Raw genomic sequence first — 26,445 nt, forward strand, 5'->3', positions numbered from 1 at the left:
CATAACAAGGCACCAGAAATTCTAGAGGGAGGAAATCCCATACCTGATACATTAAGAGGAGTCCCCTTCTTGGGAGAGAGGTGGGGGTAGAAGCAGCCAAACTCCAGGGGCCAGACCTAAAATGTCTTCCACTGTTGTGAGGAGGAAATAAGGAAGGGAAGTGGGCTGTGAAAATTGGGCTGGTGTCATGGGTGTGTCACTGTGTAGGGCCTGTACTTTTGAGAGAGTGACAAGTTCTTACCCGTGGATGCACAATATAAGGAAGAAATTCCTTGAGCTCAGAAATGCCACAGATGTAATCTAGTATGAGCCTCTCTTTCCCTGAGCTCTAATTCTCAGACTCCTGGTCTAAGTTTCTTCTCCCAAATCTCCCAACCCTCCGAAGGAAGTGTGGCTCCCACCTTGAGACTTGAATAATCCAGACGAATTTAAGTGTAGGGGGGCTAGAAGGCCTGAGCCCTATCCTTGTCTGTGTTGGTGGAGATGAAAAGGAGAAGGAAAGGAGGCCTTAGGAAGTGAACAGAGCAGCTGGGGGTGCAGGGAGGGGGAGGGGGCTCAGGAGAGGCAGCTGGCAGGCGGGAAGCTGATCTGGGGGTCTCAAGTTTCTTGACATCAATTAGAGCAGCCGGCCTGGGCTCATTAGTAGCCCGGGGTGCAGGGCTCATCAATAATGAATTCACCCCACACACCTTCCCCCCACCCCAGCTGCCTGCAAGGTCACCCCGTCCTCTAGCCAGCTGCTTCCCCTTGGTAAGCTTAAGCAACCCCTCTTCTGAGATCTTCCTAACCCAGAGTCCCTGGGGCAGTGTGGCAGGGTGGACAACAGCTGAGCGCAAAGGGGTCTCTAAAACCAATCGACCATGCCTGATGATGGCTCTTGTTTAGTCTCTGAGTCCACCCAGGAGGAGAAAGAATGGGAAGAGGAAAGGAGGTGCAGGGTCTAAGGAGAAGCAAGGGTTTTTCATACTGGAGTTGACCAGCATGGTGGTAGGTCAGACCCAGAGCAGGAGGACCTCCTCTGATGGACCCAGAAACCCCGTATCCTCTCCCAAGGCCAGACTTGGGCAGCAAGGCCAATCCCCTGAGATCTCTGCCCCACTGAATCAGAATGAGACTAAGGCATTGGCACTCCCAGCATTCTCTCCCTTGAGCTGGAGTGTCTTGGCAGGTACAGAAACAGGTCTTTTCTTCAAACCAGATTACTGGGGTGAGGGCAAGAGATTGCTGGGACCCAGAAACAGAAACTCAAACTTCCTGCACCTTAATTGACCATCCAGTCCCAATTTCCCTCCAGAACCCAGGAATGTCAGTCTCTTTCCCCTTCCTAAACCATTCCGAAACTTCAGTCCCACCACCCTTTCACCGACTTCTTCCCCTCAGCTTCTACCTCCCTAAACCTCAAACGTTCCAGTTCCCACCCACTTTTCCTCTGATTGGGGTTGGCCTGAAGCTGGCTGTGTGGCATTCTGGGAAATCTGGCTGCCACCCTCCCTCTTGAGACAAGTACAGACAGGTCCAGCCTCCATCTCCCCCAGACATCTGCATTCTCCCAGACTCCTACCTTGTAGTAGGGTCCCTTAAGAATACCTCTGAGTGGGCTGCGTGCAGTGGCTTACGCCAGTAATCCCAGCACTTTGAGAGGGCGAGGCAGGCGGATCACCTGAGGTCAGGCGTTCGAGACCAGCCTGGCCAACATAGTGAAATCCTGTCTCTACTAAAACTACAAAAATTAGCCAGGCGTGGTGGCGGGCACCTGTAATCCCAGCTACTCGGGAGGCTGAGGCAGGAGAATGCTTGAACCCGGGAGGCAGAGGTTGCAGTGAGCTGAGATCGTGCCACTGCACTCCAGCCTGGCAACAGAGCAAGACTTGGGTCTCAAAAAAGAAGAAAAAAGAAAAAAGAAGAAAAGAATACCTCCAAGTGGCCTGTACTTCCTCTCCCTCCTGACATTCTCCCCTGCTCATACATTTTGTCCTACCCTCCATCTTCCCCTCCACCTCACGAAATGCCCCCCAACCAGTCCTCCTCGATCGAAGCTCGCCTTAGTGGGGAATGCCGCGGATTTAGCCCTGGATAGATGCTCCCTGACGCCACCCCACCCTAATCCAGGTCATCTCTACAAGGTGCCTCAGTTCTGAATTTTCTGTCATCTTCCAGTTGCCCTAACGATCTCGGTTACAAGCTTCTATTTCCATCTCCTCAGGTCCATTGATTGCAATCTCCTCGCTGAGACCTTCCCTAAGGACCCAGGCATTCAGACCCCAGCCAGAACTCAACCTGGGATCCATCTTCAACATCCCATTTCACCTCAGAGGCCCAGCCCCCAGGCATCCTGCTCCAAAGCCAGAACAACAAACGAGGACCCATACAATTTCTGCTGCACTTCCCCTGCCCCCTGCTCAGTCCATTACTCTGGAGGGAACCTAGGTATCCTACCCAACCCAAGGCCCATCGCCTCCCAGAGTACTTAGGCACCCCCGCCCCCCTCCCCCCCCCACTCCCCTGCCCACCCCATATCAGCCCAGAACCAGACTTCCCGCCCTCAGACTCAGCCCTTCCCGGGAACCCAGGCATCCTAGTTTCCAGCTTCGTCCATCACCTCACACCGTCTTCTAGACGTCCTGTTCCCCCAGCCCTGGCCGCAGTGACACCGTAAACCCAGGAGGCCAGCAGGCAGCGAGAAGAAGGGCGGGAGGAAGCGGGAGGGGCCAGGACGCCCCCTCGCGGAGCCCTGAGTGCCCGGGTCCCCTCCTCCCGTCTTCACCTGCTGAGGGCCCCGCCCCCGCTCCGCCTCGGCCGGCCTCTGCTCCTCCCCGGCTCCTCCCCCCGTACCCCCAGCCCGGCCAGAACGGCCCCCGGGACAGAGCGACGCGGAACCCCGGGCGCCTGGGTCCCCAGCATGATCCTCGGTGAGTGGTCTCTGCGACTCCAGGCTCCCGGCTCCTGGGCTCCTCTCTGTGGGTCACCCACCGCCCCCCTCCACCATCTCCCGGCACCGCGGTGACTGCGGCCGCCCGTCAGCGACCGGTTCCCCCTCCCCCTTCATCTGGCTCCACATCTGGGGTCCCCTCTTCCCCTCTTCCCCTCTTTCCCAGGCTGCCGCTGCTCCGGGTAATTTAGGGAGTGGTAAAGCGGGAGGCAGAGCGGAGTGAGACCCCCGCCCCATAATTAGAACATTGCGTATTCATGAGGCTCATGAATATTATATACCAGTCTACGAGAGGCTGGGGGAGGGGGCTGGTTCTGGCCTGGTGGAGTTGGGGGAAAGGTTCTGACCCGTCTCCCGCCCCAGCGTCTTCCCCCACCCTTAGCTTAGACACTCCGACATCCTTCTGGGCCCAGGATAAGGGGGAAAGGAGGAAGTGGGGGGGTGGAAGGAGAAGATGGTGGGTGTAGCTTCGAGGTGAGTGTGGTGGGAGGTGGGAACCTGAGGGCCGGAGATAAGAGGGCTGGGGAGCAGAGGGGCTGGGGAGAAGAGGGGCTTGGGAGAAGAGGGGGTGGGGAAAATAGGGGGTGGGAAACTGTCCATCCAGGGCTCCTGCGGCTCAGAGCCTGTCTCCACAGCCATCCTGCCCCAACACGCCGAGACCTGCCCCTCTCTCTCCCTGCTGTAGCTGCCTAAGTCCCTCTTTCCTCACTTCCTTCTTCTCCCTCCACCCCTGCCTTGGGCCGGGGGCACCAGGAGAGGGAGGGGCAATGAGAAGGGTAAGGATGGGGGATGGGAACTCCTGCTGGGCTCTGACAGCCCGTCAGCCACAGCCACCCCATCCTCATGACCTACATCAGGAAGGGAGCCCCAGGGGTGGGGGAGGAAAGGGCCTAGCTGTGCTCTGGACTCTGCATCAGCGCCGGCTGCATGCCCCTGCCCTCCACCCTGCCTCCACGATAGTCCACAGGCCTGCTCTGACCTCTGCCCTCCACCCTGGCTAGGCTGGTTTCTGGGATCTGTTTATGATGGGAGCCCCCCAACCAGGCCTAGACACCTGTGGTCTCCCTGCCCCCAACTGAGGACACCTGGCTCCATGCTGGTACCTGGAGGGCTTGACTGGCTCCTGCACTCATCCCTCTCCTGAGTCCCTCTGCTATTTGTCTTCCTTTCTTACCTTCTTTCATTTCACCGCCTATCCCTGTTGACTACCTATTGTCCTTCTGCCCTTCCTCCATCTCTTTTTCTCTCCTCCTCCTGTGTGTCCTCAGTCTCTCTCTGCTGTATGTCTCACCCCCTCCACCTGGCACTCCACCTATCTATTGAATGGATGACTGAACGAAGGCATGAATGGCTGGTTGCCTGCCTCCTTCTCAAGAGCCTCTCCAGCAGGGGAAGGTATTACCCACCCTTCTATGAATACCACCCTGGTGCTAGAGTGACCCCCACCAGCACACATTGCACTCAGTCCCCCAGAGCACAGGATCCACATTCCTCCAACCTGTGTGATCTCTGCACCCTGGCTCCACCCTGGGCACGGCTCGAGAGGCAGCATCATGCTTGCCCAGAATAGGCTGGCATAAGCCGTGCTTTCCCTGGTCAGCAGGCCCTGAAAAGGACATCATGGACCTGCTTGCTGGAGCCTGACCAAGACCCCAGCCACAGGAATAATTCCTGGGTCCACATTTTCTGAAACTGGACCACAGCCACAAGTGGTACCCTCACATCCCCCTGGAGGACACTGTAATTAATTCCCTCCTTATGCCAAGCCCACGGAGTGCGGGAAGTCTGGCAAAGCCCACATACCTTAGCCCTCTATGAGGAAGGAAGGAGAGAGGGAGGAAGCTGCCAGCCAGGGCTCCGGCCCCACCCCCAGGGACCCCCAGGGACCCTACAAAGGTTTCAGTTCTGAACACTTAGGTCCTCTGAATCCATGTGCATGGTAGCCATGGAGGGACCCTAAACCCTCCCTGCCTAGCATGTGACACCCAGCCAGCCCGCTCAAGATCTAGAGTCTGGGCCCCAGGTTTAAGATGGCAGTTCTGGGCTCAGGTTCCCTGTTCTAAGCCTTTCTATACCATCCTTTCCAACTGAGTCCCTGGTGCAGTAAGGGTAGTGGCACATTGAAGGAGGCCCTTTCCAATCAAGTGGGGAAAGATTTCCCAGGGGCCTCCCTGCTCTCCCCTTCCCAGTCAACTCCTTCCTCTAGGCCCAGTCCCCGCCCACATCCACCCTGGGGTTATTAGGCATGGTGTTTTGAGTAGTTGTTCATAATCATCCCCCTCGTCTCTTTCATCTTTGACTTCAAAGCCTTTCCAGTCCTCAGCCTGCCTCCTGCCAAGATGGGGGAATTGAGGCAGAAGGGGACATATACATGGAACTTGGTAAAAAAGACCCAGGGGTTCAAAGTTTTCCTCCCACCCCCGCCCTCAATTTTAGGCACTTCTGGGGAGGGAGGAAAGGCCAAAGGGCCTGAAGGGAAAAAGAGATTAATTAGAGAAGAGATCTGAAATTCTCCTTTGGCCCAAGTCTAATTCCCATTTTAACCCAGTACTGGCCCTGTGCTTTTTACCACCTTGGGCCCTAACTACTTGCAACCTTAACCCCAATATCTCTCTCTGATCTTAATCCCATTCTGGCCCAGTCTTCCAACCAACACTAACCCACAGCCCTATACTAACACCTTTCCTGGCTCCTATTCCTACTCAGATGCAGCCACTCCCTAAGCATTCTTTAACAACAGGGCTTGAGGCATGAGGCCCCACCTAAAATAACCAAAGGGCTGGGGCTCCAGACCAGGCCCGAATTTCTAGGGAAGAGGGAAAGGAAAAGACCAATAGAGGAAGCCAGATGTGGCCTGGTTGAGGGTTAGTGCTGACAGCACAACTTGAGCAGGATCAAAGTGCCCAGGGCTAAGTAGGATGTGAAAATGGACAGATGGACATCCATCCAAGGGTCTGGAATTCACCCCCTCTAAATCATGTTGGGAGCTTTCTTTAATAAAGCATTTAGCAATTCTCGATGAAGCTGGGTGGGGCTCTATCTGCTGGAGGTAATTACTCTAATGAGCTTCCCTCAAGTGTGGCCTGCCCCAGCCAGGCCTCAGCTCCTCCCTGCCTTGCCTGACATGGGTGCCACACACACACACACACACACACACACTTACACACACTTCAATTTGCTCTCCACCTCTTCTGCCAAACCTGCCTGGAGATTTTACCTAGCTAGAAGTCAAAAGCCCTACATTTCCTACTCAGTTCTTGCCTCCCCAGCCATTCCTATATTCCTGCCTTTTCCCCTCCTCCCCTTCCAGATCTACCCAGAAAAGTGTAGTGCTTGAAAGCCCTGTCTCTGGAACCAGACAGACAGGTTCACGTCACTCACTCACTGTGTGACCTTGGCCAAATAACTCTCCTTCTGAGCCAATTGTCATCATCTATAAGATGAGATTCATTTATTCAGCAAATATTTATTGAGTTCTCACTGTGACATGCCAGCATCTTACATGGATTTGTTCAATCCTCTCAACAACTTGGTGAGGCAAGTAGTGTTGTTTTCATTTGACAGATGAGAAATGAGACTGAGAGTCAGAGAACCTAGCTGCTCACCCAGCTAGTGAGTGGTGGGACCACCTACTGGGAGATTGTGTATGTAAAGTGCCTGGCCTATAGTAAAGCCTGAAAAAGCGGCAACTATTGTTAGCCTCAGAAAAAGAGAGGGAGAGGCCTGAGGCCTGGGCTACCTGAAACCAAGAGTCCTGTTTCTGCCCACCCGGCCCAAAAGCTGCCATCTGCCTCTCTCGCCACCTCAGAATGGAGTGGACCCAGGAATCTGGGAAGTAGATAGTTTGTCTCCAGTTGCCTGCCCTGCTTCCTTCCCTCACTGTACCCTCATTTGACCCCTCTCTCCCACTCCACTCCCCTCCCCTCCCCCGCTAACCCAGGGCTCATGTCTGTGGAAAAGATGAGTTGCTAGCCATAGATAACTGAGTGGCTGCTACCTGTTTTCCTCTATCCCTCCTCTGGAGGAAAAATGAGGACTCCAACCTGAGGAAGCGCATGGAACCTGCTCTCCCCTTCCTCTCCTTGAACAAGATGGAAGCCTGTGCTCAGATCTCTGCTTCAGTTAAATTCAAGCCCTTTGGGAGTAAGGTAGCAGAGAAAGAATTTGCTGTAGAGTCCAACAGATCTTGATCTATATCTCAGCTCTGATATTTACAGGCTGTGTGACATCAGCCAAGTTTGTTAACTTCTCTGAGTCTCCATTTCCTCATAAGTCAAGTAGAAAAATATTATCAGCTACTTCATTGAATCATGGCTACTTCATTGAGCTACTTCAGAGGTTAAATATGATAATACTTGGAATTCATTACCTGGCACATAGTAGCCTCAAATTTTTTTCTGTGGCTTTTTCTGGAACTCTGCTGTCTCCTCTTAAGATGGCTTTGAGGAGTGGGAGCCTAGAGAAATCTAGAACCAGGGAAAGGGTCAAGCCAAGCTTCAGCCTCTGGTGCTCTGGGGCAGGGCAAGTGCCAGCCCAAAACCAGCTGCTGGGGGTGGATGCTGGGTGCAGGGGACTCTGGGAGCACTCAGGTTTCTCTCACCATTCCTGATGCCGCCTGGGGCTCATTAAGGCTGCCCTGGCCTTGGGTAACAGGCAGTAAGGGAGGGTGGGGCACAGAGGGGAGATGCCATAAGGGGACAGACCAGGAAGGGGAGGTGGTCAAGCTGCCCCATCCGTCTATCTGTCCCTCTCTCTTCTCTTTTATCTTTCTCGCTGTCTCTGTTCTCTGTCTCTCGGTCTGTCTGCCCTAGTCTCTAGTTCTGTGTCCAGCTTTTCGGCAGTGTCTCTCTGTTTGTATGTCTGATTTCGCTCTCTGACATCTCTCCATTGTTCTCTATCCTTTTCTCTCTCAGTGTCACTGTCCGATTCCTCAGTCACCTATTCCTGCTGCTACCACTCTCCCATCCTCTCACTCACTTTCATCTGTCCGTCTCTGTGTGTGTGTGTGTGTGTGTGTGTGTGTGTGTGTGTCCTCTCTCCACCCCATCCCAACCTTGAAGGTGACAGAGGAGGGAATAGACACAAAGCATACAGACCCCCAGCTACTTAAGGGTCAAAGCCAAGGATCTTACCCTCTCCTTTAGCCCTGAGAATTCTGAAGCCCAAACTCCCAGTAGCCTTGACCCCCTGCTCTGTCTCAGTCACCCTGACCACCCATCCTGGCATGGAGTGAAAGAGACAGACCCCTCCAGACCTTTCTGGACCAGCTCCCAGCCCCCAGCTGTGCCTGAGCCCTCCCCACCCCCTCCCTGTCGCCTCAGATTCCCCTAATCCCTGCTCCCCTGCCCTCCCCTCTGCCCCACTTTTCCAGGATTCTGATTGGCTGATTCTACTGACTGGGCTGAGGGGGAGGGGGCTGGCAAGGGAGGGGGCAGAGGGCAGAACCAAGGGAAGGGGACGCTGTCAGGCCCAGGCCCCTGGGGGGCCAGGGCCAGGCCACTGCCTGGGGGCAGCAGGCATCAGAAACTAAAGGTATGAAAGGGGGTGGTCTCTGGAGGGAACAGGAAGGGATCCTGGAGACCTTCTGCTCTAGTAAAGTCAAGGGAGGACTGGCCAAGCACGCAGCCTCCTCGGTTTGCCTTTGTTCCTGGGAACCCCTGTTGCTGTCAGGGGGTTACTGGAGCAGTGAAGGGCGGCCAGAACTCCCCAGCTGGTGCACAGCAGGGTCGCAGAAGGGAGCTGGGCCAGTGGAAGCCCAGAAGGGCTCTGAGGACCTTTGGGCTGCCCCTTTGGAGTCTGGTGGAGTTCCTCCCGTGACTCTGAGAGGAGGAGGAGAAGGTTTCAGAGAAGGGTAGTTGAATGGCTGGCCTGGACTTTCATTTCCCCTTGGGGTCAGACCCAGGCATTCCCCGCCCATAGGCCAGGTCGAGGTTCCTCCTGCAGAACTGGACCTGTAGCTGAGAATTCCTGGTGAGACAAAAGGGCATGGGGGAAGACTGAGGAAGGTTGGGAGAAGGGGCTCTGAGAATGGCCTAGGTAGTTCACCTCCCAGAGCAAAAGCCACCCAACCCACTACCTACCCCCACAGATGTCAATAGTTAATAAAGAATTATAGTTAGAGCAAAATCTAATTCTAGGGCATCTGAGAGATTCAGCAGCCCCCCTCCAAATCTAAGTCTCAATATCCCCCTCTGGTCAGTAGGATGAATCACCCACTTGACTCTCTTCTTCCTGGGGCGATACCAAGCTTTAGGATCCCCTGGGGGAAAGCAAAACCAGAAGAAGAGGGTGGCCAGGGGCTTGAGGCTGGGAGTCCTGCTGGTTCAGCAGGCAGCCTGCAGAAAAGGTATGAGCTCTTACTGGGTCTGTAATGTGCCTAAGGAGTTTGGGGGAGGGAGGCTGGAAAAGGGGGAAGTGAAAACCACCCAGAAGGGAAGGACCGGTCTACACCCTCCCCCAGGCCCACGGGGCACTGTGCTCCATTGCTCTGGAGCCAGCAGGGGAAGTGTGTACACTATGTGCACTGAGGGTGACACTTGTGAGTGTGGGGGCCCTGGCTAGGGAGTGGGACTGGCAGGCTTGGGTGGGGTTCCCAAGCTTTAATCTTCCTACCCCACAGAATGTTTTCTCTGCCCTTCAGGCAGCCTGAGCCGGGCAGGGCCCCTGCCTCTGCTACGGCAGCCCCCGATCATGCAGCCCCCACTGGACCTCAAGCAGATCCTGCCCTTCCCACTCGAGCCAGCCCCTACCCTTGGCCTCTTCAGCAACTACAGCACCGTAAGTAGCAGCCTGCCTGCCTTCTCCATCCTCTTGTGACCCGACCTTTCTCTCTCAGACCCACCTCTGCCCTCTTCTTCTGTTTCTAATTCCTTATCTCCTCTTATGACCCCATCTTCCTTAATTCTAGTTAATTTTGAGTATTATGGGCCATCTGGTACAGTGTTAACAACAATAATAATAGCTAATATTTGCTGAGGTCTTGCTACGGGCCAGACACTGTGCTAAGTGTTTTATATGAATTATCTCATTTAGTCCTACAGTGAATCGCCCTACCATCTAGAGAAGTAATGAGACTTAAATTGGTGGTAGTAACAGTAGGGAGGTAGGAGGGGTGTAGGTGCTGAATCCAGAAAGAGGGAATGAGCAGGAAAATAAGCATGCCTGTTTGTAAGTTTCACCTCTCTGCAGTCCACGGCTGGGTGGGTAGCATCAGTGGGATAGGGCTTGGAGGACTGGCAAGGTGGTCTAGATTTAATACAATATGAAATAAGGAGGTGCTGTCTATTCGTGTGTTTGTTTGTTTGTTTTTATGAGACGGAGTCTCACTCTGTTGCCCAGTCTGGTGTGCAGTGGCACAATCTTGGGTCACTGCAGCTTCCACCTCCCCAGTTCACCGATTCTCCTGCTTCGGCCTCCCAAGTAGCTGGGATTACAGGCGTGTGCCACCACACCGGGCTAATTTTTGTATTTTTAGTAGAGATGGGGTTTCACCATGTTGGCCAGGCTGGTCTCAAACTCCTGACCTCAGGTGATCCGCCTGCCTCAGCCTCCCAAAGTGCTGGGATTACAGGCATGAGCCACCACGCCCAGCCGCCACTGTCTATTCTTGAGCAGGAGAGTGACTTGGTAAGAGCAGTGTTTGAGGAAGGTGAGTGGGGCAACTGGATGAAAGGGAACAGAGGCAGGAGGAAGGTGACAGTTAGGAGGCTGTCCTAGCAATGCAGGCCCAAGGGAAGCCTCAAAAGCCAGACTGGGCTGGTGGCAGTGGCAGTATGAGTGGAGAGAAAGGGAGAATGGGGGAGGTAATTTCAAGGAAATATTGACAGGCCATGGTGACCAACTGGTGTTTGGGGGTGGGGGAGAAGAGAAGGCATGAGTCAAGGATGACTCCAGCATTCAGGCCTTTGTGATTGGATGGAAGTCACCACTGACAGAGGCAGAGGGTTGGAAGAGGAAGCTGGTCTCCAGTGAGGATGATGCTTTAGCATGTGGTGCTAAAGCTAAAGCTTTATTTGTTTTGTTTTGTTTTGTTTTGTTTTTGAGATGTAGTCTTGCTCAATCTCTCAGGCTGGAGTGCAGTGGCATGATGATCTTGACTCATTGCAACCTCCGCCTCCTGGGTTCAAGCCATTCTCCTGCCTCACCCTCCCCAGTAGCTGGGATTACAGGCACGTACCACCATGCCCAGCTAATTTTTGTATTTTTAGTAGAGATGGGGTTTCACCATCTTGGCCAGGCTGGTCTAGAACTCCTGACCTTGTGATCCACCTGCCTCAGCCTCCCAAGTGCTGGGATTACAGGCTTGAGCCACCGTGCCTGGCCTATTTGTTTTGTTTTAAAAAATAATAATAAATATTTTTTTAAAAAAGGATATAGTGATTTGGCATACCAGTAGGACATTGAGCCCAAAACGTTCTACAGATAGTTAGAATCTGAAGCCTGGAAGGTGGGCTAGAGCTAAAGGTTTGGGGAAAGTCAGCCTTATTCAACTTAAATAATCCACATCAAACCATATTTAGCCATAAACATGTATTGAGCATTGACTACACACCAGGCACTGTAGCAGATGTTTCTATCTGCAATCTCATTTCACCTTCACAACAACCCAACAAGGTAGACATTATTATTCCATTTAACAAATAAGAAAGCAAAAACTAAGGCTCAGAAGGGTTTAGTAATTTATATAAGTTGACACAGTATGTGCCTAAGGTATGATTTGAACCCATTGCATCTGACTCTAAACAGACTTATCGTTATACCACAGCTGCTCCCCACAAATGAAGGACCCAGACACACATTTGCATTGCACTTTTAAGTTTTCAGACTGGGCCAGGCGTGGTGGCTCACGCTTGTAATCCCAGCACTTTGGGAGGCCAAGGCAGGCGGATCACAAGGTCAGGAGATTGAGACCATCCTGGCTAACATGGTGAAACCCCGTCTCTACTAAAAAAAAAACAACAAAAAACTAGCCGGGCGTGGTGGTGGGCGCCTGTAGTCCCAGCTACTCTGGAGACTGAGGCAGGAGAATGGCATGAACCTGGGAGGCAGAGGTTGCAGTGAGCCGAGATTGCGCCACTGCACTCCAGCCTGGGCAACAGAGTGAAACTCCATCTCAAAAAAAAAAAAAAAAATTCAATTTAACAAAAAAAAAATTTTTTTGAGCACCTACTATGTGCTGGGTACTGTGCCTGGTGTCAGGGACACGGGACTCAGTTACCACACTTGGGGAGCTCATAGTTTGGTAGGAAGGATAACAAGTTAACAGTTACCCTATACAGTGTGAGAAGAGCTGTGTCAGAGGCATTTTGCTTGCATGGAAGCCCAAGTATCAAGAAAGACCTTCCTGGATGTGGTGGGGCCTAAGGGACCAACCAGAGTTAGGCAGAAAAACAGAGAGCAGAGGAAAAAGGGATTTAACCTGGAGCAGGTGACATATAATTTGGGCTTTGAAGAATTATTGGCAAGATTTTTAAAGTAGTCTTAGAGAACATTCCAGACTGAAGTAAGTAGCATGAACAAGGGCTAGAAAGGAGCATTTGAGAAAGTGCAAGATTGGATGTGACTAGGTCATAAGATGGGGAGAAAACCTCCCCCCATCTAAACACCTGACTTACACTTGACCTCAGATCTTAGCAACCCCATCATTGTCCCCATTGTATAGATGAGGAAACACAGACGCAGAGAGGTTAAGTGAATTGTCCAAGGTCACAAAGCTACTTAGTTGATTGGATAATCCAGGGTTTCGACTCCTGCAGAGTTCATGGCCCCACTGCCTCTAGCAGAGGTATTTAAAGCGATGAGCATGGATAAGCTTGAAGAGTTCAGCAGGGTGTTGAACTGCATCCTGCATCTGATTGGCAGGATTTAAACTGATGTTCCAAAGTACTGGCTGTGTGATCTTAGGCAAGTTATTTAACCATTCTGAACCTCAGTTTTACCGACTGTAGAATGGGATAGTTTTTTTTTCTTTTTCTTTTTTTTTTTTTTTTTTTTTTTTTTTGAGACAGAGTCTTACTCTGTCCCCCAGGCTGGAGTGCAGTGGCCCAATCTCCGCTCACTGCAACCTCAGCCTCCTGGGTTCCAGTAATTCTCCTGCCTCAGCCTCCAGAGTAGCTGTGGCTACAGGTGCACACCACCACGCCCAGCTAATTTTTGTATTTTTAGTAGAGACGGGGCTTCACCATGTTGGCCAGGATGGTCTCAATCTCTTGACCTTGTGATCCGCCCGACTCAGCCTCCCAAAGTGCTGGGATTACAAGCATGAGCCACTGCACCCGGCCAATTTTTGTATTTTTAGTAGAGATGGAGTTTCGCCATGTTGCCCAGGCTGAGAATGGGATAGTATTAACACCAGCTCACAAGGTTGTGAGATCATATTACATAATCATAATGCCTAGCACAAACTAAGTGCTCAATCAGTGTTAGCTGCTATGATTATTATGCTATTGCTATTGTTTTTATTTAAGAGAGGAGTAAAGAGAGAAACTTAGGATGGTCAAGGCCTTAGCCTTCGGGAACGTGCAGAATTAGGCAGTGGGAACAGGAAGAGGCTTCAGCAAAAGGAATGGAAAAGCCACTGGAGGGGGTGGGGAGGGAAATACGTTCCTGTAGAGTTGGAGAAGCCAAGGGAGAGAGTGTGGCGGGCTGCATCAATACTGTCAAATTCTGCAGGGGAATGAGGACTGCAGAAAAGCTGCAGACAGGCCTTTGGAAGTACTGTGCAGCAGTTAAGTACGTGGCTTTGGAGTCAGACTGCCCAGGTTTAAATTCAAATCCCAGTTCAGTCACTTACTAGCTTATGACCTTGGGCAAATTATTTAACCTCTCTAAACCTCAGTTCCCTCCTCTATAAAATGAAGATAATAATAGTACTTACTTCAAATAGTGGTTGTGAAGATTAAATTAGATAATCCATGCAAACAGCTCAGTACAGAAGCTGGCACATTGCAAGGGCTCAATCAACATTAGATGGTGGTGGTGATATTATTATTCATGACAGAGTCTCTCTTTCCCAGTGGACTGGCACCTCCAGTGCTCTCTCCTACTTGGGCAGTTCCTACTCCTTAGACCTCTTCTAGAATTACTGTCTCCCCTCGTTCTCCTCCCACTCACTCCACTGCTTCCCTCTGCCCTTGGACGTCCCTCACTGTTTCCCAAAGCCACCCTCTCTCTAGATCCAGTCCCCTGCTTCACTAATGTCTCTGCCTTAGGTGGAATGGGAGAAGATGAGACCTAGAGATGAAATACTGGGAATCCCAGGACCTGTCTAGACAGAACGAGGTGTCTGGGGGAGTGGGCTGCTGGGCCCTACAGCCTCTGGTCCCCCAGTGCTGCCCCCACTGAACCGCCAGAGGGCAGCAGGTGCACGAAGCGTGGGTTTTCAGGGAGCCTGGTTCTCCGGCAGGTGGCGGGCGCGGGCAGGAGGTGGGAAGAAGTTAGGAACGACATCCCCAGTCTGAGGTCGCTTTTGCCCTGGGTGCCCTCAGCTCCATAATTTGGAGGAGTCTCTGAGAGAGCAGTGCCTGACACCTGGGTACCCGGGCTCAGTTTCCCATCCCTAGGGAGGGAAGTGACTTGTAAAAAGGTAGCGGCATAGGGCCGCCGTTTGCAGAGGAAGCTGGGGAAGGGTCGTCTGGGGACTCTGAAGACAGACTGTCAGCAGGGGATCTAGGGAAGGTGGGGCAAAAGGGGTGAAAGAAAGGAGAAATGTCTGAGTTGGTGGGGACCCTGGACCCAAGAAGGAGCCCCAGTGGAGGCAACGAGGTCATCTGGTCAATGCCCCTGCCGCGGGGCCAAGTGGCTCCTTCTCTTCAGAACAAGCTCTTTCCTAGGAGTGTCTGGATAATGGACATCTCCCTCTTTCCGCCCTAGCCCCCTTTCATTCCTCTTCAGCTCCCTGTCCCTGTCCCTGTCCCCGCCCCCGTCCTCGGCCCCGCCTCCGGGGCGGGCTCCGGCCCGGGCCAGCGCCGCCTCCCCTTCTCCCCGCCGGCCGGGCCGCACAGCCCCGAGCCGCCCGGGCAACGAGCGCCGCGTCCCTGGCCTGCCCGGCCCGGCCAGGCTCGGCCCCCCAGCCCGGGTCCGCCACCCCGGGCCATGGAGCCGCGGCCCCCAGGGTCTCGCAGGGTAAGCCACCCGGCCCCTCCTCTCTCCCTGACTCCCGCGGCTGCCGCAGCGCACCCCCACCCCGTCCCCGCCCGCCCCTGCGGGGCTGGCTACCTCTCCCTCTGCCTAGTCCTCGGGTTGTCCGGCCCATCCCCCACATCGGCGCGGCCCTAACCAATCACGGGATCCCAGCTCATGCCCCCAGACTACTGCCACCACACTGGATACCCTGACCTCTGCTTCCCACATTCTTGGAGTCCCCCAAATCTTCAGACTTCCTGTCAGGTCCTACACCTGCCCTCCAATGACCACACTGATCAGATCCCTCCTCTCCAGCCCCAGCCCCTTCCCAGCATCCCTCCCCCACCAGCTTGCACCTGCTCTCTAGATACCCCCTAGCTCCCTCTCTTTCCTATCTCAGTCCTTCCTCTGGTCTTCCCATCCCTGAGATTCCACCACCTTTCCCTTTTCGTCTTAATTTTGGTGGGTGGGGAAGTGGGATGCTCACACAAGGGGCAGCAGTTCCATCAGATAAAGGGCAATGGAAGGAAATATAATCATAGCACCCCTCCTGTTCCTGATCTGGTTTCCGCCTTCCCTCTCCCTTGCCCTTCCTGATTCATTTTGCCCCAGCTTCAGGGAGCGGTTCCCCTTCATGTCTACTGTTGGAGGGCAGGTGGGAGGGGACTGTTTTATGGACGTTTCGGGGCCGTGTCCAAGCCAGCATCCCAGGGAAGAGGCTCTGGAGTGAGATGGGCTCTGGGAGGTGCTGGCCTTCACCCCTCCCCAGGGAGCCCTCATCTAGGTCACCGGGGCCTCCTGACCTTGGCCTGGAGCAGCACTTCAGTGGCTCACATTCCACCTGCACAGGGATTGGGCCCAGGAGTCCTCACCTTAATCCTGGTGTCTCCTTAGTTCCTGGAGGAGGGTGGGAAGCACCCACCTGACTCCACTTCTGCCCTCTTCCCCACTCCCCACTCCCACTCCTAGTTGGTGTTTATGGACTTAAACCAGGGGAGGGGGTTGTGCAAAAGCTAAGGTTCTCACCCTGGAGGAAGGACCCAGATAGGGCAGGAACCATTCTCATGGTATGGATGTTGGGATGGCCAGTCCACAAGTCATCCTCGGGGTACTGTGTCCTCAGCCCCTCTGGAGAGCAGGCTGGCATGATGGGGCAGAGCATAGACAGAACTAGGAGACTCTGCTCCCCTCTTCCATCCCACTCCTCTCTCCCTACTGTTTTCATCCGACTTGGGTTTCCTGGCCCAACTTGAGTTTCTGTTTGAATTCCCATTCCCCACCCAGCATGTGAGGAAGCCCAGGGCTGAGGAGAACCCTGGAACAGAGTTGGGGGTCTCTAAATAGGAAGGATTAAGGCCTGGAGACTGGGAACTGAGAGCAGCAGTCTGTCTCCCCTTTCTGATTAAAGACTGTCTCCAACTTGGTCTGTCTTTCTTTCTGCCAAACACATCATACATTTACACAGATAAACACACAGCTGAAGATTACACCACCTGACCATTCATGGTGCCATCAAAGCCCCCGACACAGAAATGTTGATATATAAATGATGTACGCACAGTACATGACACTTATTCACACTCCACCCATGCACAGATTGATCACAGCCTGCCTAACACAGACACACCCGTTCTCCTGTTTGGCTTTTCCTTGGATGTGACTGGGGCTTCTGGGAAGCTGAGGTAAAAAAAGTGAGCCCTTAGAGAGGCTTCTTTCCAACCAAGAGTAGGCCAAGAGATTGACACTCGTCAGTCAGACCAGCTGTCTGAACCCAGTCCTGGTCCCTGCCTTCAGCACTACCCAAATGGAGAGTGGATGAGGCCACCATCTATTTCACAGGGATACTAAAGCCCATTTCCTGACATTAACCCCATCCAGCCAGTGAAACTACTGGTGAGAGGAAAGGAGAGTCCAGAGGACAGGGCTTTCCAGACTCTTACTACTTTCACCCACTTCTTGTTCTCTCACCAGTGTCTCATTGGAAACCCTAAAGACCTGTCACAGAGACGGGCTCGGCTGAGGAAATAAGGACCCCAAGTCCCCAGCAACTATTTTTCACTTGATCCCTCCACCCAGAAGATAAGGTTTTGTCCTAATTCAGTCCCATTCTTATGAGAGAGCCCAGCCATCCCCCAATCTTCAGTCTCAGCTGCATTCCAGGCTTTCCTCTCCCTAGCTGCCTAGAGGCCAAAAGGGAGGAGAACTGTTGAGGGAGGCAGTTTTCACGCCTCTGAGCCCCTGGTTTTCATCCCCTGATAGCAGAAAGCCTCAGAGAAACTCCCGTCCTCTCCCTTACTCATGTGAACTCTTGGCAGGAGACTGCAAAGACGTCTGCTGACCCAGGGTGGGGACAGGGATGGTTCCTAATCCCGCCCAGCCCCACAGCTCTGCCCTAGAAACCCTGATGATCAGGGAGAAAAGGTTCAGAAGATCCCTGGGCTGCCTCGGGCCAGCCCAGCTGCTTAGGTCCCCCTACTTAGTCCCCATGATTCACTAGAGCTCCTACTCTCTCCTGAGTTCTTTTACTCCCTCTAGAAGTTGCTGCCTTTAAGAGGTCCAGAGAGTGTGTGTTAGGGCGACCAGGGATCCAGAGTTGGGAGGCTGGGAACATCTGTCTCCTGGGACTAGAGGCTGGGCTTGGTGATAGTCTTACCCCAGAGTGGAGGCCCAAAGGGCTCAGAGGCGTCAGCTGAAGGCCCTAGGATCTAGGGTGCTTTGGGACTTCATGTCAGAGGCCTCTGGTGGATTGGCTTCACTGTAAGAGATAAGTCAAGGTGACAGAGTTGGATGTTCATGGTATGATGGACCAAGGCAGGAATCCAGGTTCAGATACCAGATCTGCTATTAACTCATGGTGTGACGTTGGGCAAACCACTTCTATGTTCTGTAAAATAGGAGCATTGGGCCAGTTATCGATCAGGTCCCTTTCAGTGCTATGAAGATTGGGCTAAGAGAGAATCAGAAGACTGAGGCTCAGAGCCCTCAGGCATATTAAGGGATAGAAGGGGTCTGGGGACCTTGGTTCAACACAGATATCTGTGTTGGGGGAATGCTCGACATGAGTTGCGCTAGGGTTCCCGGCTCACCCCAGCCTGCCTCCACAGATGGACCCTGTGCAGAAGGCTGTGCTCTCCCACACTTTTGGGGGACCCTTGCTCAAGACCAAGCGGCCTGTCATTTCCTGTAATGTCTGTCAAATCCGCTTCAATTCTCAGGTAAGAAGCCAAGCTGCTCATCTACCCAGTGGGTGGGGCAGGGGCAGCAGGGGAACTTGAGGGAGGGCAGAGGCTGGGTGAGAACACTTACTCTGGTTGAGGGGCAGGGATTAAGGGGATATTAGGCAAAGAGCAGGGAATGGGGATACCGCAGGAGGGGCAGGGTCTTGTGGAAGGCACTGGAGAGACACAAGAAGTTGCTGTGTATTTTGACATGAAGTAGATCAGTCCTCTAAAGTTGACCTCTCCCTCCCTTGAGACTTGGGCATCCGTGGTTCAGAGCTTCTTGGAACATAGGTGGCCATCAGTGTCTGAGCAGGAGTGTGGCCTCTGGCCCACTGGTTCTTGGGTACGGGGCAGAGTTAGGTCATTGGCTCCCCCACAGAGCCTCTGTCCTCTTTGGCCTCTGCTAAACTCCTCCTTGGCCCACCCACTTCACTCAAACTTTCTGGCTTCCTTCTCTCTCCACCCCATTTCTACTCTCCTCCCTCCAAATCACACACAAGGCCTGGCCCCTACTCTTATCCCATGGGGCTTTCCCCTGGGGAGAAGCTACCCCAAACCCAAAACCCAGATGTTCAGCCTCCCAGATTTCCTCCCTCTGAGGCTCCACTGGGACTCTGTGGAGTGTGTGTGGCTCTAGAGGGGACTTTGTGGGGTGCAGGCCCTGAGAGCTTTTGGAGAAAAACAGCAGAGCCTCGTTCTGCTGAGTAGGGGAAAATAAAAGCATGTTCTGTTTCTCTACCCAGTACAGAGACACACACACACACACACACACTCCATACTACTGGGCTCTGCACACTGCTACTTTACCCCTGGGCTGTCAATCTTCTTTTCCTGCATATCCACACCTTTTATTTCTGCCCTTGTCTGGGTGACCCTGTGCCTCCAGGATGGTACATTCTTAGCAGGGGTATACATGGGAGTGGAGCAGGGTGGGGAAGGGAAGACAGGACTAACCCAGCATTAGGCCTCTGCTTTAGCTTGGACCCCAGGCATCCTGTCTATCAACCCTGGCTCCACTCACTGGTGGATGGTGGAAGACTAGAGGGGCAGGGAGCCAACAGCAGATAGCCCTTCCCACTTTTTGCCCTACCCTCCCCTCCCCCATCAAATGGTTCTGTTTTGACAGCTGTCTCCACTGCTGTTTTCTGTCCCCAGAGCTGGGCTCGGGGCCAGGGTCCTCCAGGGTGTCCACAGAGGCTTCAGGGAAAATGAGACCCAAGGAAAAGTAGTCAGGACAGAGCCCAGGCATCAGGGATCCTGGGACTTCCAGCCTCAAGGTGAAAGCAGCAAAGGCTGGATCCTAGGGGCAGAGGACTTGGGCACATAGCCTTGGGGTCTAAGAGGATGCTGACTGACTGGATTGCTAGGCCTCTCCCAATTTAGAACTCTTCCATAAGTTTGTGGTCCCCCTGTCTCTACCAGGACTAGGTGGGGGGTCTGAGTCAGCAGCCAGGCCCTGGGTGTGGTGGTAGGGTGGAGTCTGAACTAGGTGGGGACCTAGGTTCCCAGGGACTCAAGCTTGAGAAGCTAGTCTGAGCCCCAGGAATAACCAGGACTTATTGGTATGGGGCTTTACATCTCACTGGTGTACAGAAAAATTCACTGCAGCCTGCTGAGATCACCCCAGGACTTCAGGGAGCTCTGTGGGGAGATCGGTCAGATGAAAGGTGATCTCAGATTCCATTTTCTTCCTCCATCCCTAAAGAGCCAGGCTGAGGCGCACTACAAAGGTAATCGCCACGCCCGACGAGTCAAAGGCATTGAGGCTGCCAAGACCAGAGGCAGGGAGCCTGGCGTCCGAGAACCTGGAGACCCAACTCCCCCAGGCAGCACCCCAACAAATGGGGATGGTGTAGCACCCCGTCCAGGTGTGTCTGAATCCCTGCATATTCTTCAACTGATCTCTGTCTTCTCTATTCTCTCCCCCTTTTCCAGAACTGTCCTCTGCTTCCATCTCTCTCTTCCTCAGTCCCTATACCCCCACCCCCACCCAAGGTGAGTCCTGGAGCCAAGCACAGTGATGTAAAATTTCTATCCTGTCACCCTTACCCCCACCACAGCTCCTCTCAACAGAGTCCCCACTGTCTGTCCTCCCCACAGCCCAGTGACTCAGAGAGGGGCTAGGGTGAGGCCACCTGGCAAACATCCCCAAGAAAAAGAGAACCACCAAATCCAGAGAGATGCCTTTTCATCTTAGGGAGAGGGGCAGGGAAAGGAATCAGAATATCTGAGTTCCTGCCCTACTGGGGCTCCCCTCGGGGAAGACAGAGAGTGCAAGAAACCCAGGAAACTCCCTGGATGATCTTGGGTAGTAGTAGACCTTTTGACCTCCCTAGTCAGAGTTTTTTTTTTTTTTTTTTCTGGGAAATAGAGGAGTGAGACTAAGATCTTTGAGGTCTTTTCCAAGTTTACAAGATTCCTTTTCCCTCATGGCTGGTGACCATCCTCAGTCATACTTGCAGCCAAGAAATTGGAAAGCAGGAATATTGAGACAGGAAGATATGATGAGCCACCCCCATCCTGGGATTACCACATCGGATGTCAATCATGGCCAATTCCAGAGAGACCTAACATCTCCATCCTTATACTTGCCTATCCTTCCTGCCCCACCCTAAGAAGAATGAGAAACAAACACCTGTACTACCAGCTTGGAAACCAGGACCCCATTCTCAATACACACACACACACACACGCACACACGCACACACACAGAACCCCCTCAGGGATGCACAGAGTGAGTGGGCAGGCAGGCAGGTGGGGGAACTGAGTTCTGTTTTTTGTTTGTTTGTTTTTTGAGACAGAGTCTCACTCTGTCACCCAGGCTAGAGTGCAGTGGCACAATCTCAGCTCACTGCAACCTCCACCTCCCAGGTTCAAGCGATTCTCCTGCCTCAGCCTCCTGAGTAGCTGGGATTACAGGCACCTGCCACCACACCCGGGTAATTTTTGTATTTTTAGTATAGAAAGGGTTTCACCATGTTGCCCAAGCTGGTCTCAAACTCCTGACCTCAAGTGATCTGCCCACCTCAGCCTCCCAAAGTGCTGGGATCACAGGCATGAGCCACCGTCCCCGGCCACAGGAAGCTGAGTTCTAATTGTACTTTGGCTGCTTCTTAGCCTGATCATCTTAGTTTGTTAACATCTCTGTAAGATGGAGAGGAAGAAGAAGATGATGATGATGGTGATAGCTAACATTTCTTGAATAGCACTTTACACATATTACCTCATTTAATTTCTACAGTATCTCTGAGGATATAGGCAGGATAACTATACCTGCCGTGCTTTATAAACCATGAAGTCCTGTCCAGACTGAGATATGGATGTGCTGTCTGGATTGGGATGGAGGTGAACAATGTCAGAAAAAAGTAAGAGAAATAAGGGGAAGGACATAGGATGAACAAGCAAATGGGTACCTGGAGGGGTGAGGAGTTCCCCTCCCACAAGCTCCCCACCCCCACTGCCAGCCTTGCCATGACCCGGAAACTGGATCAGCTGCTGGAGCAAGAATGGGAGCGCTAGAGTTTCCCCTGTACAGAGGCCAGAACCCAGCACTGAGGCCTAGGGCCTGTGCATCTTTAATCAAGCCATGAATTATAGAGCAGCCTACATCCCTGTTTCTTCCCTCTCCGGTTCTGATGTTTCTATTTCCCTTTTGCCATGCCTGTGTTTCTCTCTCCAGACCTTTCCTCACCCTGCCTCTGCCCCTTCCTAGGGCTCTTTCGTGTACTTCCTGGGGGCTGGGCAAGACTCCAGGAAGGGGCTGTCCTGGCAGGAAGACCAGACTGGCTGGCAGGCCACTGAGGGGTATATCCTTGTTGCATGCCTCTCCCCCTGGCTGGGCTGGCTGCCAGCTTCACCCTGAAGGTAGGCTGGTGAGGCTGGACCCCTTGGCCATTCGCAGCTAATGGAGAATGAGCCAAGCATTGGAGTTTCACACCCAGCCTGCGGCAGCTGGACCACATCTGGCTCTGGACCAGGGCATGAGAGCATGCATGTTGTAACAGGGTGGGGACTCCTGGTCCCTTGCCCTCCAGGAAATGGGGGGGTCTCTTCCACATGAAGAGTCTTCTCCAAGAGCCATCTAGGGTGATCCCCATGTTTCTCCCCCAACAACAGTTTCCATGGAGAATGGACTGGGGCCAGCCCCAGGATCCCCAGAGAAACAGCCTGGCTCCCCATCCCCTCCCAGCATTCCGGAGACTGGTCAGGGTGTAACCAAGGGTGAAGGGGGGACTCCAGCCCCGGCTTCCTTGCCTGGGGGTAGCAAGGAAGAGGAGGAGAAAGCCAAGCGGCTGCTCTACTGTGCCCTGTGCAAGGTGGCTGTGAACTCCCTGTCCCAGCTTGAGGCACATAACAAAGGTATGGACTCCCCTGCCCCCACCCAGACTCTCCTGTCCTCAGGCCACCCCTGCCTCTACATCCTAATGCCCCTGGCTTCCAACATCCCTAGACCATCTAAGACCTATCAGCCTATCTGCCTGTCTCCTTCTCCAGCCATCTCCCCTGTTCCCTAGCCCTTTACTTCCTCAGCTCCTCCCTCCACCTTACTCCTTTACCTACGACTCTCTCCTGATCCACCTGTTTGGGAGGGTCCCAAGGAGCTTAGAAAGAACCCACACTGTGTCCACCCTCTTCCCCCTCATATTGTAACTGGGAATGTGCATTTTGAGGCCCAGTAGGCCTGGATAATTTTTCTTCCACCCCTTACCTCCTGCCCTCTCTGGGCTCCAGGTACTAAGCACAAGACAATTCTAGAGGCCCGAAGTGGGCTCGGGCCCATCAAAGCTTACCCTCGGCTGGGGCCTCCCACCCCGGGGGAACCAGAGGCTCCTGCCCAGGACCGAACTTTCCACTGTGAGATCTGCAATGTCAAGGTCAACTCGGAGGTCCAACTGAAACAGGTGGGTCTAAGGCCCTTCCCAGGAATTCTGGGACGCTCCACCCGCTAAGTGGGGAAAGGGAGCAAGGAGCTTGAGTAAAGGCCCTTCTTCAGGGTTTTCCCCAGGGGGCCAGATGGGAGGAGGCCGGTGCTTGGAGCTTGATTATACTCCCTCGCTGTTGCCCCTTTCCGGGAGCTCACAGCCCCCTATCCACTGGCCCCCGCAGCACATCTCCAGCCGGCGGCACCGAGACGGCGTGGCCGGGAAGCCCAACCCACTACTGAGCCGTCACAAGAAGTCTAGGGGCGCCGGGGAGCTAGCGGTGAGGCCTGGATGCTGGGAATTCAGCAGTGGGAGGGCGCGGGCGGGCAGGAGAGAGGGACGCGGGCTTTGCCCAGGGAGAGGTGGGGTTTGCAGGACCGCCGGGTGACTTCTCTTCCTCCGCCTTTCGCCCGCTTCAGGGCACGCTGACTTTCTCCAAGGAGCTGCCCAAGTCCCTGGCGGGCGGCCTGCTCCCCAGCCCCCTGGCGGTGGCTGCAGTGATGGCAGCGGCAGCAGGCTCGCCGCTGTCCCTGCGCCCGGCTCCAGCCGCACCTCTTCTCCAGGGACCGCCGATCACTCACCCTCTGCTTCACCCGGCCCCCGGACCCATCCGAACTGCGCACGGACCCATCCTCTTCTCCCCGTACTGACCTCAACCCTGAACCCCTCCCATTCAACTCCCCACCTCCAGCCGGGACCCAGGCGTCCGGGCTCCCAGCCCGCCCCTCCTCCCGGCACTCCCTAAATGATCTCTCCTTCCCCCCCCCCCCACCCCGAGATACGGGGTTCCAGGAAAGGGGAGGGGTAGCGGGGGAGGGGGGCTTCAGAAGGGGGGGAACACCCCAGATCTCAGGGAACCCCGCCCCCTGCCTTTCCCTCTCCCCTAGAAAAGGGGGGGCCGTCTCACCCCCGAGCCCCCTTGGAGACACCCCCCCTCCCAAAAGCCATGTCCATCCAGCCCTTCCCCCCAAACCTAGCACAAAACGGGGTTCACAAGCCATGGTCGGGGTCCGGGGGGGACAGAAATGGATTTTCTTGGCAATAAGCGGACTCTGGGACTCCGGCCCCCTACCCCAAACTGAAGCGCTTCCGTGAACACCCCCGTCCTCCGTAGGGGGAGGGGAGCAGGCGGGATCCTGGGTCCCTCATAAGCACTTTGGTTTTACCGCCTGCAACCTCACTGTGCCCGCCCCGCACCATGCCCTAGCCCCAGGTCTAGCCGGGCCCATTGCAGGGGGCAGCACTTGGGGGCATCTCCGGCACTTGGGTGGGACCAAGGAGATGCCACCATAGACCTTTCCCTCGCCTTCTTCCTCCCTAGTCCGGGTTCCATTCTTTTCACCAGCACCCATCGCCCAAGGGGTACCGAGGGGGGCAAGGGGTGTCCAGTCCAAGCCCACCCCCGCCTCGCCTTCCGCAAAACTGTGAGCAAAAAGCAATAGAAGCCTCGCCCCCGCCCCTCCCCTTCGCAGGATTCGCCGAGTCTGTAGCCTCCCCGATCCAAGTTCCTAGACCTCATGGCTGTCCCCTCCCACCAGTCACCTCCACTGCACAACTCGGGCGGGGGTGTGACACCTCTCCCCCACCCCCGACTCCGTGGTTTCCGTATCGTCAACCCTTCAGCTGCCGACCCGGGAGGGGTCTGGCCTACACTGGTCTTCCCCTTCCCATCAACTCTTTCTGCTTGACAATGTAGCAACCCAGGCCCCCCACCCACGGTCCTCCCCTTTTTCCTCTCCCTGACAATAAAGTCTGAATTTGTTCTGCCCTCCGCCCCTAGACTCAGACTCTGTCTTTGCCCGCTGTTTTGGGAGCAATTCTATCGTTAAATGTATGGGACCGGCACAGAAAGAGGAAAGGGAGCGAGAAGGAGGAGGGAAACGGAAATCGGGGGTGGGGGAGGCAAAATATGAGGCTTGTGCAGAGTGAGCAGAGGCTCCCCATCCCACCCACCCCCACTCTCGTCCAGCTCGTGTAAACTTGGCCTGGGGGATCATTTCTAGTCCAAGTCTGGGACTGCAGCTGCAGCTGTTGAGAATTTGCCACAACTCCACAAGGCGGCGCCAACGACCCGGAAAAGGAGTCTAAGCCCGAGGCTAAGCCGCTCCTGTAATGTGTTTCGAGATTCCACGCAGATGGGTCTAGACTCAGTCTCAGACAAAGAAAAGAATCCAGGCTTTTGTGTGTCTGGTGGGAAACCCACGCCAGCGAGACTCAAGGCACAGGAAGAAACGGGGGGCAGAGACTGGGGATCTGAGCTCTAGGCTCTGGCCCCACATAAATAGTGACCTTGAGTCAGTCCTTGCCCTCTCTGGACCTCAGTGTCACAGTCTTCAAAATGAGGAGACGTGAGTCTTTCAAAGGTTCATTAAGATCTCATGTATCCAAGACTGAAGAACTGAGACTGTGCCATTTACAGATAGACTGGAATACCTTCTCAACTGGCCCCTAAATGGTCTGTGGAACAGGGAAACACTGTTCAGCTGTCTCTCACATGGTATGTGAGGAAAATGGTTTCTCCGTTATCTCCAAAATTTGGTTCAACCATACACTCCCAAGAGCAGCCAGTAATCCTGACCCCCTCTATCCCTACTGAGAGGCAGGAAGTTCAAACAAAAAAGCCCAAACCAAAACCCAGAATCTACGTGAGGTCCTCCTGACTTTCATCTCTGCTCACTTCCCCCACTCTACCCACTTCCCAGTCTTGCAAAAGAAAGGAGGAGGGAAGTTGGGATGCTGTCTGTTAAACAGGAAGGAGAGGGGAATGGGGGACTCCTGGGTTTGTCAACTGTGGAGCTGAAAGGAGGGTGTTCACTGTGGGTTCAGAATTGGAACCCAATAAGGAGTGTTTTGGTGTTTGTTTGCATGTTTGTTTCCAGGTAAATCTAGCTTTAAAAGGGGTTGGGAGGATTCAGAAGGATGAGGGAAAAGAGAGGCCCTATAGAAGAGTGGGTAGAGAAAAGCAGGGGCTGGGTCACATGTGGGGAAGGAGATAGGGACTGGAAGAAATTGGGGTTAGAGAGTCTGGGATCCTAGCAGACCCCACAAGTACCTCAAGTCTGCTAGTTTAAAACTGAATTCATTATTTACCCCTTTCCCTAAGCCTGCTCCTCCTCCCACATTTCCTATCTTATTAAGAGCACCACCATCCCTCTGGAAAACAGAAAGTTATCCTAGTTCCTCCTTCTTCCTAACTCTTCATCCAATGAATCACTAAATAAGTCCTATTTGACCTCCTAACAACCTATGG

The 26,445-nt window shown here is 53.8% G+C and overlaps 1 protein-coding gene across 8 annotated transcripts; it reads left to right on the plus strand.

Moving 5' to 3' along the window:
* The first annotated feature begins 2,715 nt into the window (after window positions 1-2,715).
* Window positions 2,716-24,968, plus strand: ZNF385A (zinc finger protein 385A). 8 transcript variants are annotated; one of them, XM_063785558.1, is made up of 9 exons: window positions 8,355-8,461; window positions 9,132-9,275; window positions 9,570-9,706; window positions 18,157-18,267; window positions 19,979-20,141; window positions 22,390-22,632; window positions 23,005-23,174; window positions 23,380-23,475; window positions 23,615-24,968. In XM_063785558.1, exons 3-9 carry the CDS (start codon window positions 9,620-9,622, stop codon window positions 23,843-23,845), a joined length of 1,101 nt encoding a protein of 366 aa, XP_063641628.1. In that variant the 5' UTR covers window positions 8,355-8,461; window positions 9,132-9,275; window positions 9,570-9,619; the 3' UTR covers window positions 23,846-24,968. The 8 variants fall into 8 exon arrangements, with proteins under 8 accessions (XP_522413.3, XP_063641630.1, XP_063641628.1 ...); XM_009425208.5 differs by having other exon boundaries at window positions 9,177-9,275; XM_063785559.1 differs by having other exon boundaries at window positions 8,366-8,461; window positions 9,129-9,275.
* The last annotated feature ends 1,477 nt before the right edge of the window (window positions 24,969-26,445 follow it).

The sequence above is a fragment of the Pan troglodytes genome, chromosome 10 (assembly GCF_028858775.2).
Source record: "Pan troglodytes isolate AG18354 chromosome 10, NHGRI_mPanTro3-v2.0_pri, whole genome shotgun sequence".
In the NCBI taxonomy this organism is placed as follows: Eukaryota; Metazoa; Chordata; class Mammalia; order Primates; family Hominidae; genus Pan; species Pan troglodytes.

Coding starts and splice junctions, on each gene's coding strand:
- ZNF385A (XM_522413.8), top strand. Junction 20,142..22,389: donor TGGTGTAGCACCCCGTCCAG/GTGTGTCTGAAT, acceptor CCCCAACAACAG/TTTCCATGGAGAATGGACTG. Junction 23,476..23,614: donor GGGGCGCCGGGGAGCTAGCG/GTGAGGCCTGGA, acceptor CGCCCGCTTCAG/GGCACGCTGACTTTCTCCAA.